This window comes from Fringilla coelebs, assembly GCF_963513975.1.
Source record: "Fringilla coelebs genome assembly, chromosome: 17".
NCBI classification, from domain to species: Eukaryota; Metazoa; Chordata; class Aves; order Passeriformes; family Fringillidae; genus Fringilla; species Fringilla coelebs.
Genome location: NC_140043.1, coordinates 8631634 through 8647047, shown reverse-complemented (window position 1 = coordinate 8647047; position 15414 = coordinate 8631634). Strand labels below are relative to the sequence as shown.

Sequence of the window (15414 nt, the reverse complement as noted above, 5' to 3'; positions counted from 1 at the left end):
CTGCATGCTACTCCAACATCCCTCTATGAAGACTGTCTCTGTTCTGTAGAGTAGGGACAGAAGTTCCATTAAAAATAGAGTTGATCCCAGAATGGGATGTGTTCATGAAATTCCACTTTTCCCTTTGTGCTGTTGTGAGAAAAAAAAAGATGGCAAGTATTTGATTCGCTCCAAGTCAGAGGCTTGAAGACGTCCTAATGTCAATGAACTACAGCAGAGAGCAAATTCCTGTGGGTGCCACTCCTAATGGCATGTAAAGTATAATGAGGGACCATTAATCTTAACGGAAAAACTATCACTGATTTCAGGGAAGTAAGATTTCAGTGTGAACTAGGCATGGCACTCATGAGCTTGATAAGTTATTGATATTCTGAAATTGGGAATTCTCATTTTAGGTGTTCATTTGGGGTATCAAATCTTGTGATTTTGATGCTGAAAGCCCTACTTCGAGTCCTCATGGCTGACTGTGTGCCATGATAAGGTCTATTCAAGCCAAACCCACGAGCATGCTTTAGTTCCAAAACAACAGTGCTAACTAAAGGACAGTTCTTCACTTGTATGGAAAGCAACTTTTCCCTTAGAGTTCTAGGCATTGCCATTTCTCTGGCTAACCACACATATTCTTCCCGTTATTTCTTTCAGTTACCACTGAACTCAGTGGGAGGGTTTCACACACACACACACAGACAATGCTCAAATAAATCCTTGAAAATCGTGCTCTTACCCATATTGAAGAGATAGATGGATAGTCCAAGCCTCATGTGGAGGCTGGAAGTTAAAAGGTGTGAAATAAATCTCAGAAGGTAGCACACAGCCTTTATGGCTTTTACATGGCAGATACTAAACCAAGTCTGCTGAAAGAAAGGTTTTTGAATTACTAATGTTCATAAAAGAATTTTATTTCAGAAAGGGGATATTTTTTAAAATAAAAGACTTACCTGTGGTTCTCCTTTTTTTCTACAATGCAACTAAACCCCTAGAAAAGCTCCTGGTCTGGTAGAATCTGCTGCCTATCCCATGTTGTGCACTTCTGCCATGTAGTCTGATCAAACTGGCCCAGGCCCACAAAGGCAGAAATTACTTCCATTAATGAGGAGCAGATTGACAGAATCTCTTAACACAGACTAGACAGGTTATTAAACCTCAGCACTGCCCACAGCGCTCACTGTCCATCCCAGGCCAGGGGTATTCTACATCCAATATCAAATGGACAGGCTATGTCAGTGCTTTATAAATTACTGTCTGAAAAATCCACACATGTAAAAGGTGAACAGGATGGCAACACAACTTCTAAGGCAAGTTGCTCTTATATATTCCCTACTTTCTCCAAGCTTCTAGCACTGCCTCCCTTCTCTCTGAATATCCCTTAAAATGGTGTGTCTGTCTACCAGTCTTCCATAGCCTGGAACATAACCGCTGGCAGAAACACTGTTTCCAGTCTACTTTATTTGCTTACATTTTTTAAAAGTAATTTTGGTTTTGTATTTTGGTGCTGCTACAACCATTTTTTTTCTATCAAGACAGATCAGTTCCATTTAAAATATATCAGAGAGAGACACCTGTAACTAGTTTTACCTGACTCTATGTACACAATTACATACACATTATATACATATAGGCATTATATATATACATATAAATATATACACATATATATAAGGCACTGTAAAATGTACCATCACTTCTCCAAGACTGTTTCAATCTGTAAAAGTAGATCATATTTCCTCATATAATTTGAAATGTTTTTAAACATTTAAAAAATGTTTCAGGGTTAGAGATATCAGCTGTGAAATAAGCCTTATGTTAAATTTCAAGTTATTGTGACAAGATGAACAAAACCAATTTTGACAGTAATTCTAATCTATTTATTGTAAAACTGATTCTCTCTTTTTAAAAGACACATTCACCTGTATAAATGGTTTCCTTTGTCTCTCCTTATTACGTTCCAAAATGTGAACCTAAACTTGTCCTGCAGAATGAAAAATAGCAACAATGAAAAAATGAAATCCAAACTTGGATAATTTACACATTACTTAGAGAGAGGAAAGCTGAGATTGCAGTAAAGCAAGATATCTTTAAATAAAATGTATTGAAACAGATCATGGCCTTATATAATCCTGCTTGATGTAGCCAACATCCAGGGAGGCTGGTGATTACAGTTTGGGCCATTTTATATAAAAGGTAATCTCTGCCACGTGAAGACACAACAGAACACAAATATGACTGGCATTTATAATGAACATGCTCGAATGGATCCTTGCTTAATGCAATTAGCCTATATATGCAAATTATGGCATCAGAAATCCTGCAGCAGCTGCAGGGCTTGGCAGCTGTGTGTGTTGTAAGACAGTCTGACAGATCAAATGGACATATTTCCAAAGACTAGAAACAGACAGACAGATGAAGACAGATTAAGAATTGCGCGTGTTTGGGATTTCTAAACCCACATGACCTGGACAGAATGTATTCAACAAATACCAATATAAAAATTTTTCCAGTTACTCTGTGGCAGTGATTCAAAACTGTGCTGGTCCACAGGACCCCTACTAACCCCACAACTTAAACAAACAGTACAGAAAACTTCATTTAGTGCTGTTTCATGGATCACTTGCTGTGACCTCCCAAACATGATTCATTGGTCACAACTGGGAGACACTCTTTTAAAGACTCACCATATCTCCTACTCTACCATAGGCATCTTGAAAACGAGATTTAACGTGCAGTCACTTCTTTTAATATTTTGTCAGTTTCTTCCTTTGCACTGGAACTGGCCTTTCCAGTTCTGCTCTTCCAGTTCAGGTTCTGCACAAGTGGAAGTGAGAAATGGCAGTGCACCGTGAACCATCTCAGCAAACGAATGCAGCTGAGGCAGAAACACACACTTGAAAATACTGAAGTGACTCAAAGGTTTAAAAAATATATATGTATTACGAGAGCCACAAAAAAGGTTACAGACAGAGCTCCACAAAGCCTGCACGGATACATTCCAACAATTCAAGGTGGCAGAACAGGTGAAATACAGACCATAAAAACGGTTCAACATTAACTTTCCAGACTGTCAGAGACAGAAAAGCTTGACCCCATCTTTCCCGCACACACAAAAAAATATTGACTATATATATATCTCTCTATATATCTCTAGTCTGGACCACAGATATAGTCCAAAGAAAACCACATTGCAATTTCCATATTAGGCTTGTAGGAGAGTAGGCATCATCTGAGGAACGTCCACTGTAAGGCCCGGGAGGGATCCTCGTGGGCTGAGTTGACACAACATCACGCTTGGTTAGAATGAGAACAGCAACACCCCACAGCTCATGTGCTGCACATGGCTACCAACACAGAGCTCTGTGCAACCCCCCGAGCTGGCTGAACCAAACTGAGTAAATACATTTGTTTTGCTTAATTAAAAAAAAAAAAAAAAGAAAAAAAAAAGAAAAAACAAAACAAAACCAAAAAAAACAAAAAAGCAGATGTAAGATATTAGGGCAGTTCCTGCTATCACCTTCCTTAAAAATTCAAGACTTGAAGACTTCTTTAATGTACTTGCTTACAGACATGCTTAGAAGCTGTATTAATGATCTTCAGGAAAATATGCCACCCTGAGGCTTTTTCCCTTGTTCACTTCAGGTTATGTCTGCATCCAGTTTTGACAGGGGGGCCAAATGCTGGTTGTCTGTCAGTGCAGTATTTGGCCCGGAGTTTCAAAGTCTTTGCTATTCAGACTTTCCTATGAGGTCAACAAACAAAGTAGTAAAAAAAGAAAATATTAAGGCTTCAAGTAAAAATATTTTCTCTCTCTCCCACCCATGTAGTAAGGTACATTTAATTCCATAATACTCAATATATTATACAACTAAAGATATAGAGATCCAACTTTTCAAGGCAGAAAAGTACTACAATGAAAACCTGGAGGCTAAATGGGAGCATATGAACAGGGAACAAATGAATAATAAAATGCAATATGCAATGAAAACTGATGCGTAAACTAAAAAAAAACCTATTGCTTTTTTTTAAATAAGTAATACAATCCACAGCTACAAATAAAAACATGTTGAAAATATTTAAGACTTCTGAAACATGAAATAAGCATGACAAAAATAAAGAAGCTACTTTACAGGATGTGTTAACTCGTGCTGGATTTTCATGGCTGATCCCCACCTACTATAAATTAGCATCAATTAAATGAGCTTTCATGGAGCCACACTAATTTATACAAGCTGAAGATTTGGCCTGCAGTGTCTGTAAAAACAGGGTATCTTGACAGAAGAACCTTACTGCTGATCTGTAAACTGCTTAAAGAACTATGCTTTAATATGGGCTGGATTCTGCTCAAAAATTAGATTTAATAAATAGCTCCCCAGTCCCACAACAGGAACTATGGAACAGACACTTACATTTATGAGTAAATAGCTGCAGGTTCAGTGCCTTGGATGGAAATGAGGCTGGATTTGCTGCATGCAATCTCCTGTTAACAGTTCTGCTTAGATTATTCTTTCAGAAAATCTGAATCATTTACTCCAGGCTATGTGCACTGAATTAAATGCAAACCTCAAAAGGAAAAAAAAAAATACTTTGGTACCATTGTAAACCTATGAAAAAGTTGAATGTCTCTCAACTGTGGGCAAAACTACTCACAAAATACATAATCCTTACTGCTGAACCTGTACTGACACAGTGCATCCTTTTTTTCTCCTTACCCCTTGTGAACTATGTCAAAATAACCCTGGATATTAGTGCTTTATACACACAATACTGTGTTTAGTCTTACTGAGAAATTCTCTCATGAACTAATGTAGTTAACTTCAAAGGCTCTTTGGCCCTTCAAGTTCCTCAGTAGCTTTTTCATTTATAAATGCAAGAGAAAGAACGATCAAAGTGGAGCATCACTGGGATGCAAATCTCAAATATTACATTGGTGCAAATTTTCAGCCTTGCTTGCATGAATTTCATGTACGTATTCAAAGATACATGATAAAATGTGCCCTTGTCTCACTCCCTAATCCCATGTGTTTCCTACCCCCTCTTTTTCAGGGCTTACATATGGCATACATGATACTTTAAAAACAAGTAATTTTATGATACTCTATGCACCAGAGTGAATTCCAGTCCTTAAAGAAGTACTGCATCTTCCTGAGGAGTTAACATCAGGGTAGACTGCAGATTAATAACAGTTAAAGATGGAAGAAATCTGTAAGGCCATCTGGTCTACCCCTTGTCCCTACAGACTCACCTCTCACAGAAATTTTTTAATGACTTGTCCAAATGCAATTTGACTGTCCTAAACAGTTTGTCCAAAACTCTGCTTGGAAGACTATTCACTGCCCCTTCCTCTCCCTCTTTTCTGCCCCATTCTAAATGTAGACCATTGGTTACCAGTGACAACCCTTGGATTTACCTTTGGTTTTACAACTTTTAAGTTAAATATTTGTAAAATGATGATACTCAATTTCCACTTCATTGCTTAGCCAGTGGCATGTTTTAGCCCTTTAAATCTTCTCATTAGCCAGCCCATCCAGTTCTTTAATATATATTGCTCCATCTATACCTGATCCATTTTGCCAGCATCCTTCTGGTACCATGGTGCCTGCAACTAAAGACAATGTTCTACATGCCAGTGAGCAATTCTGCACAGAAAGACTATTGCTTCTCTGCTCTGCAATATCCCTACACCAGGCATTTAAAATATCACCAAGGCAATAAAATGCACACTGACTTCTACTTCACTCTCTCAGAACTTTAGCCTATTGCAGATGCATTGCTTTACACGTTTCTTCCTTCAGGCAACATAGAGCTTTACACAGAGAGATGATTAACTTTCTTGTTCTCTTCAACCTTTGTCTCCAAAAAATAATGTGATATACAAGGGACATAATAACCATGTATTGCAGCAGATGTCAAGATTCATCAAATCAAAATATAAATTGTAACCAGGCAAAATTAAGGTCAATATTTGCCTTCTGGAATAATTAATCTTAACATACACAAAAACAAATAAGATAATATGAACACATTCTGAATTGCTACCAAATACCTGGAGAGCTTTCCATTATAGTCAAGGACTAAAGAGGATTTAACCCTTGAAACGAATATCCTGAAAAATGATGGATTTAGATCTCTAATCAAAACTATTCACCAAGAGAACCAGGTGGGAAGTCGAGGTCCTGTACGCTGACTGGCTTAGTGATAAATAATAATTTTTAGTGACTTTGGCAACAGTTGCTCAGGATATTCTTAATTGCACACATGATCTGGCAAGTTAGCATTGGTCCAGATCTCAGTACTTTTGACTTCTGAGGTGGTAACTGAATGGTAAAGAAAAGGAGATAAGGAATAGAGAAATAAAAATCCATTTGTCCCAAAATTAGCTTTTCCAGAGTCCTCATATTTTTGACAAAAGTAATGCACCCCTTTCTTGTTTTTTATGGTAAAGTTGTCTTTAAATCCAACAAAGTAAATGTGTTTTCTGGAGACAGGAAAAAGAAACCTCAGAATGTTAAATAGATTTGATTGATATTATTTTAAAAAGTTGTTCCCCAGGGGGGAAATACCCAAATTGAAAATCCTTTGTCTAACAGTATTGAAGACCAGAGGGAATGTGCTAGTAATTAGGCAGACAGAAAATTTATATCCTTTAGATGCACGCTTGGCTCAGTTACACACACTGCAAATTCGACAGCTTATGATAACCTTGCTGCAGGATTACACTGACGGCACCAGGGCAAGGCAGTAAACTCTGTTATTGCCTAAATCCAACAGGTAAGAAGGGTGCAGGGAAAGCAGCTGATGGCTGTTTAAAATATGTTTCCATCTGAACATTTCCTTTTTTATCTGCTTGGTTTTGTTGCTGGGTCAGAGAAGCCTTTCAAACCCAGAGGGAGCAGGAGGTCAGAGTGGCAGATCCTCGCCGGTGTTGCGGTCCTTTTCCATGGAGACAAACACGCACACACACACACACAACTTCACACACAGGGAGGCCAATGGCAGACAGGGAGAAGCTGTTGCCATCCTTTCTCCTGTCCCCATCTGGGACCAGGGAGGCTTTTAAAGAAGACACGGTGTCTGCAGCCCAAGTGGCCTTGCCTTGTTCCTTCCCAGGAGGAGGAACCTGAGCTGCAGCACGCGGGGGACGAGGAGAAGCTCCTGCCCAGCGCAGGAACCCTACTTTCCATGTCAGCAGGAAAACAGCAGTTGGTCCTCTGGCTCCTGCCAGACACATCGCTGGCCAGAAGAACTGGGAAGGGGCATGGGATAACTGACTGATCCTGGACTGACTGAACTGTTTCACAGCACAACTGGTACACAACAGAGTGGTTGGACAGACACGTGCACAATGGCTTTAGCGCTCTCTTGCAGGAAGGAATTCCGCTCGGTGTGGTCTTAGGTCGTAGCCAGTTCCCGCCTGTCGGTTCAGGAAGAGTCTGATAGACTGTACAATTTATTATTCCCTCAAGAATAAGGCTGCAGCTGGTTTTTGGCCAAAAGAGAAAGATGAAAACAGAACAAACCCAAAACAAGAAAAGGAGAGTGGCCGACTGCTGCTGCTCCTTCTTTGTTGTTGTTTGAGTCTTCACAGTGCTCCTAGCTTCATGGCTGGCTGAGTGGATGGCTCTTTGTTTTTAATTCATTTTATTTTACACTGAAATTTCATAGGTTGTTCCACCAACTCCAGACACCTTCTTAACATTAGAGTGTCTAGCAGGGCTGACTGGCGTCCCCTGGGAACTTGATGTTGAACCCAACCTGGCTATTCCTTTTGGCTGTCCATTTATTTTACTGTGAGGTGTCTTCAACTGCATGTCATCCCTGCATCAAAAGAAATAGGAAAAGATGCAATATTAGTGACAAAGTGTGATACAGAATGGCTTCATTCAGAATAAACAATTACCCCGTCACCCTGAGTTCCCAGCATTGCAAAATATTCAAGCCTGGGAGCAAGCTGGTTGAAGCCAGTGCATTTGATGAAAAGCCACTGAAATGAGAGAATTAATTTGGCCATTAGGTTAGTGGACCACGCCTGAGTAATATTTGTAAATTTAATTACTTGCTTAAATGCTTTGTTGTTCCAAACTAATTGCATAGACATATGTAGGATGCAGGAGAGTTTAACTGTTACCACTGCTCACCACTGACCTTAAGCCAAACTGTGTTTTAAAATCAGAAATAAATTCTCAGAAAAAACATTTCCCAGTTAAATATCCAGGTAAACAAAACTTTATTGCTCATCTCTGAAACAACTTGTTTGCACTTAACTTCAGGAGATCTACAATAATAGTTCTTCCACATTTCAGTAAGTTTTCCAAAACTGTTGGATAACAGGGGAGAGAAACCTGGGATCTAAACCAGAGGCCAGCACAGCACAGTAAGTACCAGATACAAAGGAAACTTAGATATTTCTGAAGAGCCACCCTTGAGGTTCCAACTAAGCTGAAATACTGCATCCTCAGCAGGATCATGATCTCTTCACGCTTTGCAAGCTCCATGGCTTCCAGAAGGAAAACAGAAGCACATGCAGTAGCTGCAGCTGAGCATCTTGCTCAGGTGGCAGTTACTGAGGCTTTCAGCACAGCAAATCCTTTCTCTCCATGCTTTCTCATAGAAAGAAAGGAAGCAGCAAGGCCTTAAGGTAATGTCATGAAGCTCTGTGCTTTTATCAGCAGTTCTGTACTACAGATACTCAACACTGCTCAATACAGAGCTGTCAATGCCAAGGACCAGGATCTCAGCCTGTTTCCCTCAGTGCAGAGTATGTTGCACAAGTAGGATCCCAGCTCTGCCTCTGTATCCACGCAATGTCTGGGTCAGCCTCCCTTCAGGCTACAAAGTAGAACAGTCACACCCTTTTGTGCATAAGGGAAGGAATAATCTTCCTCACACCTTGGAAATAATTCCCTAGTTCAGCTATGACTATGACCATATCACTATGAATTTACAGCAAAACTGACCACCTGCAGTTCAAGGTACAGCAGAAGTGCAAACATTTTGTCATGATGAGGGTACTGTGGGGGTGTGACAGAACTGAAGAGCGCCCACAAACCTCCCACCATCATGGCCCACAGCAAACACCTCATCAGGGTGTGCCTCCAGCACAGCTCCAGCTCCAGCCCTTGCTCACAAGCAGATTCCCAGTGCTCTCAGCCCCTCAAGCAGTACATACCTCTGTGCTCCCACTGACTGCACCTCTGTAATTTCCACAGTGTTTACAAATGACACAGCCTTCGGGCCTCCGTAAGAGGGTGACCTAGGCATCCCTGTGGGGGACGATGGGACCTGGTGGCCTGGGGATTTGTAGGAGCCATTGCTCACCCTGCCCTGTAGTGCTTGATGGGACTGCACATTATTATTGGCTAAGTCAGCTTGCAGAGAGGTTGTGGAAGTCCTTGGGGCTCTTGTCATTGCACTTGAGAGTGAAGACACTGAGGACTGCAGTATAGGGTTCCTTGTGCTAAAGCTGGTGGCAGCCATCAGATTGTCCCTGGATCCGTATCTCATGGCCATGCTGCGCGGGTCTTCCGAGAGTGTGCTCACTTGCTGAAGGCTGTAGGAGCTGGGCGTGTCATAGACACCTGAGTCTGCAAACACCGAGTCAGGGTGCGAGTGGAGGAGCTTCTCCCTCTCTTCCATCTCTTTCCTTTCCTGGATGGATGCCATAATTGTCTTGGAAAGGTTATCATAGCGCACCGGGGAGGGGTCTCGCTGATGCGGGGCCGGGCTGCCCAGCACCGGGCTGAAGCTCTGCGGGGGCTGGCGCTGCAGCTCGCTGCCCCGGAGGTGGCACATTTTGGCTGACAAATATGGGGAGTGGTACCCAACAGAGCTGACTGCAGAATGGGCAATGCACTTCCTCCCCGAGGGAGACATGGGGTTCAGCAAACTGTCATACGAAAGACTCCCATTTCTGTTTGACAGGGAATTGGGAGAAAAGATGCTTTTGTAAGGGGTGGAAGCCGCTCCTTCGGACTTTATTGGATGAAGGGGCACTTTGTCTGTCCCTCTCCTGCCAGCAGATTTCAGGCTCAGGGATCGCGAATTGATGGCAAAGGAATCCATCTGGAGTGGGGAAGACTGATAGGTCTTGTGGAGGGAGCTCTTCCGGTAGCTGGGGATGTCCAAGCTGGGTTCAGACTGGTAATCAAGGCTCCTGCCATCCTCTTCTATCAGAGCCCCTTGACTGTGTCCCTCCTGCAAGGTGATCTAAAACAGAGGTGAATGTGAGAAACAGAAGCCAGTGACACGTAAGTACAGGTTTTGTCTCTCAGTGAGTGCATGGGAAGGACAGAGCTAAAGGTCTTCCCTCTGACTGTCAGCCCAGGTTCATTACAAGAAAATCTCCTGACTCCTGTTCAACATATGGATTAGCACCTTGGAACCAAGGAGTTGCTAAATAATATTGAGTAGAAATAAGTTAATACATGGACACTGAATGAGACCCAAGCTGAGACTCAAGTCTCAGTCAAGGTAAATCAGATTGTTATCTCATAATACTGTCCTTGGAAAAAGCACTGCACTTCACATTTTCTACAAATAGCTCTTGAGTTGTGGGATGCCTGGTCTTGTGTGCTGAGACAGAAATATTTTGAGCTTCATTTCAACATGCTGGGGACCTGCACACTCTTATCCACTCTACTCTGCACTATGAATATTCAGTAATTCTGAATTTCTGGTCATAGGCCTTCAAAATTAGGCACTTAACCTTAATTAAAGCAGAGAGGCTCCTTCCCACCATTTAGACAATGAAATGAAGCAATTTTCTCTTTTTTATTGCCTGTGTAGGAGAAAGTGGCCACATCAGAAAAGGAAACAAAGCCCATAGTTTATTTATGTGCTCTGAAAACAGATAGGACTTCACTTTGTTTTACTCTGTGAAAATTGCTCAGAGTTCTGTTCACTTAAAATGCCATTCTGTGCTAAGCAAATAGTTTTCACTGTTCTTTTTAAGGAAGAGTTTGCCATAATGCACAATAAATTGGCTACACTGGCTCTGCAAACAAAGAGTTATTATCAGTCACATATTTAATCAGAAATGCAGTTGGCACAGTTTGTTCTTTAGTTTCTTTTAAAGAAAAACTATTGAAAAAAATAAACTGAATGACAAACCCCTGATTTATTGTGGATGTTTTTAAAAAGCTTTTTCCTTTCAGCTAGAAGATAGAGAAATATGCAAAACAGCTCACTCTCTTCTAGAGCTTGGTGCTAAATTTGGCCTTCTCTGGAAAAAGGAGACCAAGTGACAGCCTGCAAAGGAGGATGAGAGCAATGACGTAGCTTTTAAGTATATTTGTGCCACTTCTCCTTGTGTCCCAATGCCTCTTTCCTAGCAGCTTTCACTGCTCAAAAGCAGAATTGCACTGACAGGCCGAAGAACTGATACAGAACAGACAGCATGGCATTCCTCACACAGCCCAGTCTCTTTCCCCCTGTACCTCCCACTTAGGCATGGCAGACAAATCCATGCCCTCCTATCAGCTCACCACGTGAACCCCATTTTATGATACTCCCAGCTGACTACTAGAGAGTTGTGACTACTATAAAACTGAACAAGGCCCCAGAGCTTGCACACCAGTCAGCAACAGCAAACAGCACTCTTCTGGGTTAGACTGAAACAGCAACCCTCAGAGTGAAGGTGCTGTTCCCTGTTATCACTTCACAGCACTGCCCAGTCCCCTGGCCTAATCAGAAGCTGCCCTGTATCTATATTGCATCTCTGGCTGTGCCCTGAATGAACACAACAAGCCTACCTTCCTTGGCTCTCTGACTTTTGGCATTATGACTCAGAATGCTGTGGCTTCCACAGCTCAAAATTGCTAGATGATGCCTGTAAATAGACTATTTTGAACTGGATGTCAAGCCATTTTTCATGCAATAAAATGAAAATGATAGGATATTAAACTTTTTGGATACAGTGAACACACTGTTTTCTTGTGTTCCCTCTCATAAGCCACTCATTTCTTCATTAAGTGGACAAATCCAGAGCACAAGATTTACCATTACTGCAGCAAGACTGAAACTTAAACTTGGTCATAGCTGCAATTCCACTATCCATCACCATCTTTCTTTTCAAAATGAGAAGGATTCAAGAAAAGCTTTCCTCATCATATAAGGAACATTCTGTCTTACTACAGTGTTGCTATTTTTATCTACCATATTTCCCTTTCCTTACTTCTTTCATAATACTCCTTCCTATAACCCCCTTCTTGTAATTCCAGGAGTGATACTGAAGGACCTGATAAATTAATTTTAAGAAAACTGCACTGTGTGTGGTATGTGTTTTTTAAGGGTGTCTCCACTGGTGTGGGAAGACTTGGATATATATTGAAAATATACAAGTTAGACCAGTGATTTTCCAAATACTGTTTTCAGGTCAGGGGGGCCAAGGAATATTTGCAATAAATCCATGAGAAATAAGTTTCATAACTTCTAAGCAAAAGAGTAAACTGTCAAAATTCCACAGCAAATCTGTCTAATTGTTTGGACCTCAGTTTTCTTGATAGGTGAAAATGATGCCAAGAGTTAGGAAGGTGTTTTTTTCCATATAACCCAAATGCACTGAATAGGTGCTAAGGAAGATCCAACATGAGGAGTCCTCTGTTAATTTTCACTAAAATATCTCTCGGGATGCTTTAAAAGTTCTTTCTATTCTGCAAGCTGACATCTTAAGGAATCAGTGAGTACACTGAGTGTTGGCCAAAGGGTCTGATCCAGAGAAGCACTCAGCATGCCCAGCTCCCTCTAAAGGAAATGTGAGTTGGCACCTCTGCCAGGAGAAGCCAACGGGAGGTGACACTTCTCAGCACCCCAGGATCAGGCCGAGACACCGGAGCAGCGGCAGCGCACGCCTGGCAGAGGGACAGACGTGTCAGCAGGGGGAAGCTGTGAAACCAGACATGCTTCCATAAGGAGCACAGTGAAAATAATACACTGTCACACAACAGTGCCAAGCTTTGTTATTTACTTTTACACTCACTGGAGCCCTGCAGTGAATTCCTCCTCAGCCCCACACTGCCTGGTGCTAGCTGGGAGCAGAAACTCGCGGGCTCGCTCACCTGCTCGGCCGTGGCGTGGTAGTGGACTTTGGGGTTGTTGCTGAAAGCTGGTCGGTATTTGTACATAGCAGGAGTGGGAGGGCTGATAAGTTTGGGTGAGAGGCCACCTTCTGCAAAAGAAAAGAAAAACAACTTTCTATTAAAATGTGTGTGGACAGAAATCTGTCAGCCATAATTCCTTGCCATCCATCATGCTCTGCAAGCAGATCTGTTCAGGAGAGAATAGAACTTGCAGTACTTTTGTGTAGCATTCCACCAAAATCAATGGGGTCCCTATGGCAGTAACAGCACATTGCTGCCAGATCAGCCATCTACAGAGAAAAAGAAACAAGACACAATATATTGAATGGGGTGACATGTTTTGGTGAGTAGAAATTTTGCCTAATTTGAAATACTGAATGTTTGTAATGAATTCAGCTACTAGTTCTGTCTGAAAAAAAAAAGGTTTTTTAATAGTATCAAGCATAAAGTTCACATTTTTATGAATGAAATAATTCAGTTTGCAATGCCTAAGAATGTCATGCTAATATTTCTGGTTCTTTAGATTCCTTAGACGTTTTTATTTTTTTACTTGATTTAAGAAGGGGTTTAAAAGAGTTTATAAACTCTGCCAAACTGACATGAAAAATTAAAACTAGGCTTGAATAAACCACTTCAAGCTGGCGTTTCTCTTCCTTTCCTGCTGTTAGTTCCCCTAGTCTGCAAATCTTATAAATAGAAAAAAATCCTTCACCCAGATCCCATGTTTTGAAAGAATATAAGAAACATTTTAAAAAGGCTAAAAGAGTTTCTTATAAATAAAAATAAAACACTGATCATGTAACTATACCTTCACTGGTGCCCAGCTGCCCTTTTAGCTCAGAGTACTTGCTTGGATCCCCTTTGGGTGGGAGAGGTGGTTGCACATCCATACTCTTATCCTCCAGACCTTCCAGGCTGATTTTAGACTGAAAAAGATCCAAAAAAATCAATCATTACATGAAACTTGGTTAAATAACAGCGTGTGGTAGAGTGCTGGAGGTACCAAAGAACCAGGACTAACTATACCTATAATGACAAACAGGATTTAGCATCCACTGCAGGCAAGGACTGTCACGTGTAAAATTAGCATTGTCATAGCCAGTAGAATTTAAAATGCACTATCCTGGTCTGCTTGGCAGGCAAAGTACCATAATCATCATGCTAATTAGTGCGTGGTAGAAGACAATAGTGCTTTCTAGCATTTTTCAGCAACTTTCCAGGTAGCTCTTAGCAGGTAACTATCCAAAGTTACTTCCAAAGGAAGTAGCTATCCACAAAAATCTTGCAAGTTGGCTTCGTTTGAATCCACCACTTTTTGTGGGACAAAATAAATCCTTCTCTGTTATTCATGCCAGGAGAAACTGAAAAGAGAAGAGAACTCAGCTTCTGAGTCAATATTCCTTGCCCTGGACCACAAGCCTTTCTGCAGCCTAGAAGCTCAGAGCATTCTCTGAAGTAGAACAGCTAACCTGGTCTGGGGGTACAAGGGTTCATTAAAATTAATTTGAACACCAAGAGGTGACAGCTCTTGGGACAGAAAATAACTACTGCAAAGAACAGGCAACTCTTCCAAAAGAAGCCCAGAGGGATTCCATGCCAGAGCTGCCTGTTACTGGATCAAGAGCTGCTGTTACTGAACCTGGGCTACTTTCAGAGCATGAAGTATATGACAAGGACCCAGACTCTAGTTTCTGCATCATCTCAAAGAGATTTGTCAATGACAGACTCATTCCCAGGCTTGATAATGCTCAATCCATGCCCACCAAAAGCAGAGCTTGGACATTCCCTCACCTTGCTGCGGTTGAGGTTGGCCTGGATGCCGTTGTCGCTGATCTTCACTGTGATCTGTCGCTCGGACAAGTCCGGTCTCAGGAAAGGAGGCTTCACACTCACAGCTTGCTTCTTCTTGGGCTCAACCACATACCTAATGAATTGTGCAACAGTCATCATTAAAATAAACAGTAACTTAAGAACAAGGCTTAAAAATCTTCCCACTTCCAGGTTATGATTTAAGAATGTGTCAGAATCTAGGTAAGAATCTCCATTTATTTCAGTGTATGTAATAATTAAGCAGCAATAAAAAAAAATAAATTAGTGAGCGAAAGGAGAAGATGCATTAAAAAAATCTGCAATTTTTTAAGCACTAATGGACAAGAGCATGAAGAGAGCAAGAGAGGCCTGCCACCAACAGAAGTGACTGACTACATCATCCCAGTTAACATGAAACAGCTGCCCTGTGGTGGGAGTCAGTGACTGGGGAACCAGACCCAGCACATGGGGAGTTACCATGGAGAAGATGATGTGCTGCCAGTTCTAACTTACCACATGGTGACTTGTTTCTGTAGCATGT

General features: G+C 41.4%; 1 protein-coding gene across 3 annotated transcripts in view; it reads right to left on the bottom strand.

Moving 5' to 3' along the window:
- Positions 1 to 2953: 2953 nt before the first annotated feature.
- ZDHHC8 (zDHHC palmitoyltransferase 8) overlaps positions 2954 to 15414 on the bottom strand; it is a 110645-nt gene continuing 98184 nt past the window's right edge. The window contains exons 7-12 of one of the 3 annotated variants that reach the window (XR_014616584.1): positions 14856 to 14988; positions 13873 to 13990; positions 13044 to 13153; positions 9158 to 10194; positions 4398 to 7806; positions 2954 to 3730 (exon numbers count right to left, since the gene is read on the bottom strand). Coding sequence is in view for 2 of the 3 variants with exons in the window: in XM_084217213.1 (XP_084073339.1) it covers positions 7635 to 7806; positions 9158 to 10194; positions 13044 to 13153; positions 13873 to 13990; positions 14856 to 15051 (1633 nt within the window). In the remaining variant the exon portion in view is untranslated. Of the gene's footprint in view, positions 7807 to 9157; positions 10195 to 13043; positions 13154 to 13872; positions 13991 to 14855; positions 15052 to 15414 lie in introns of all 3 variants that reach the window. The other 2 variants (XM_084217213.1, XM_084217212.1) reach the window with 2 other exon arrangements.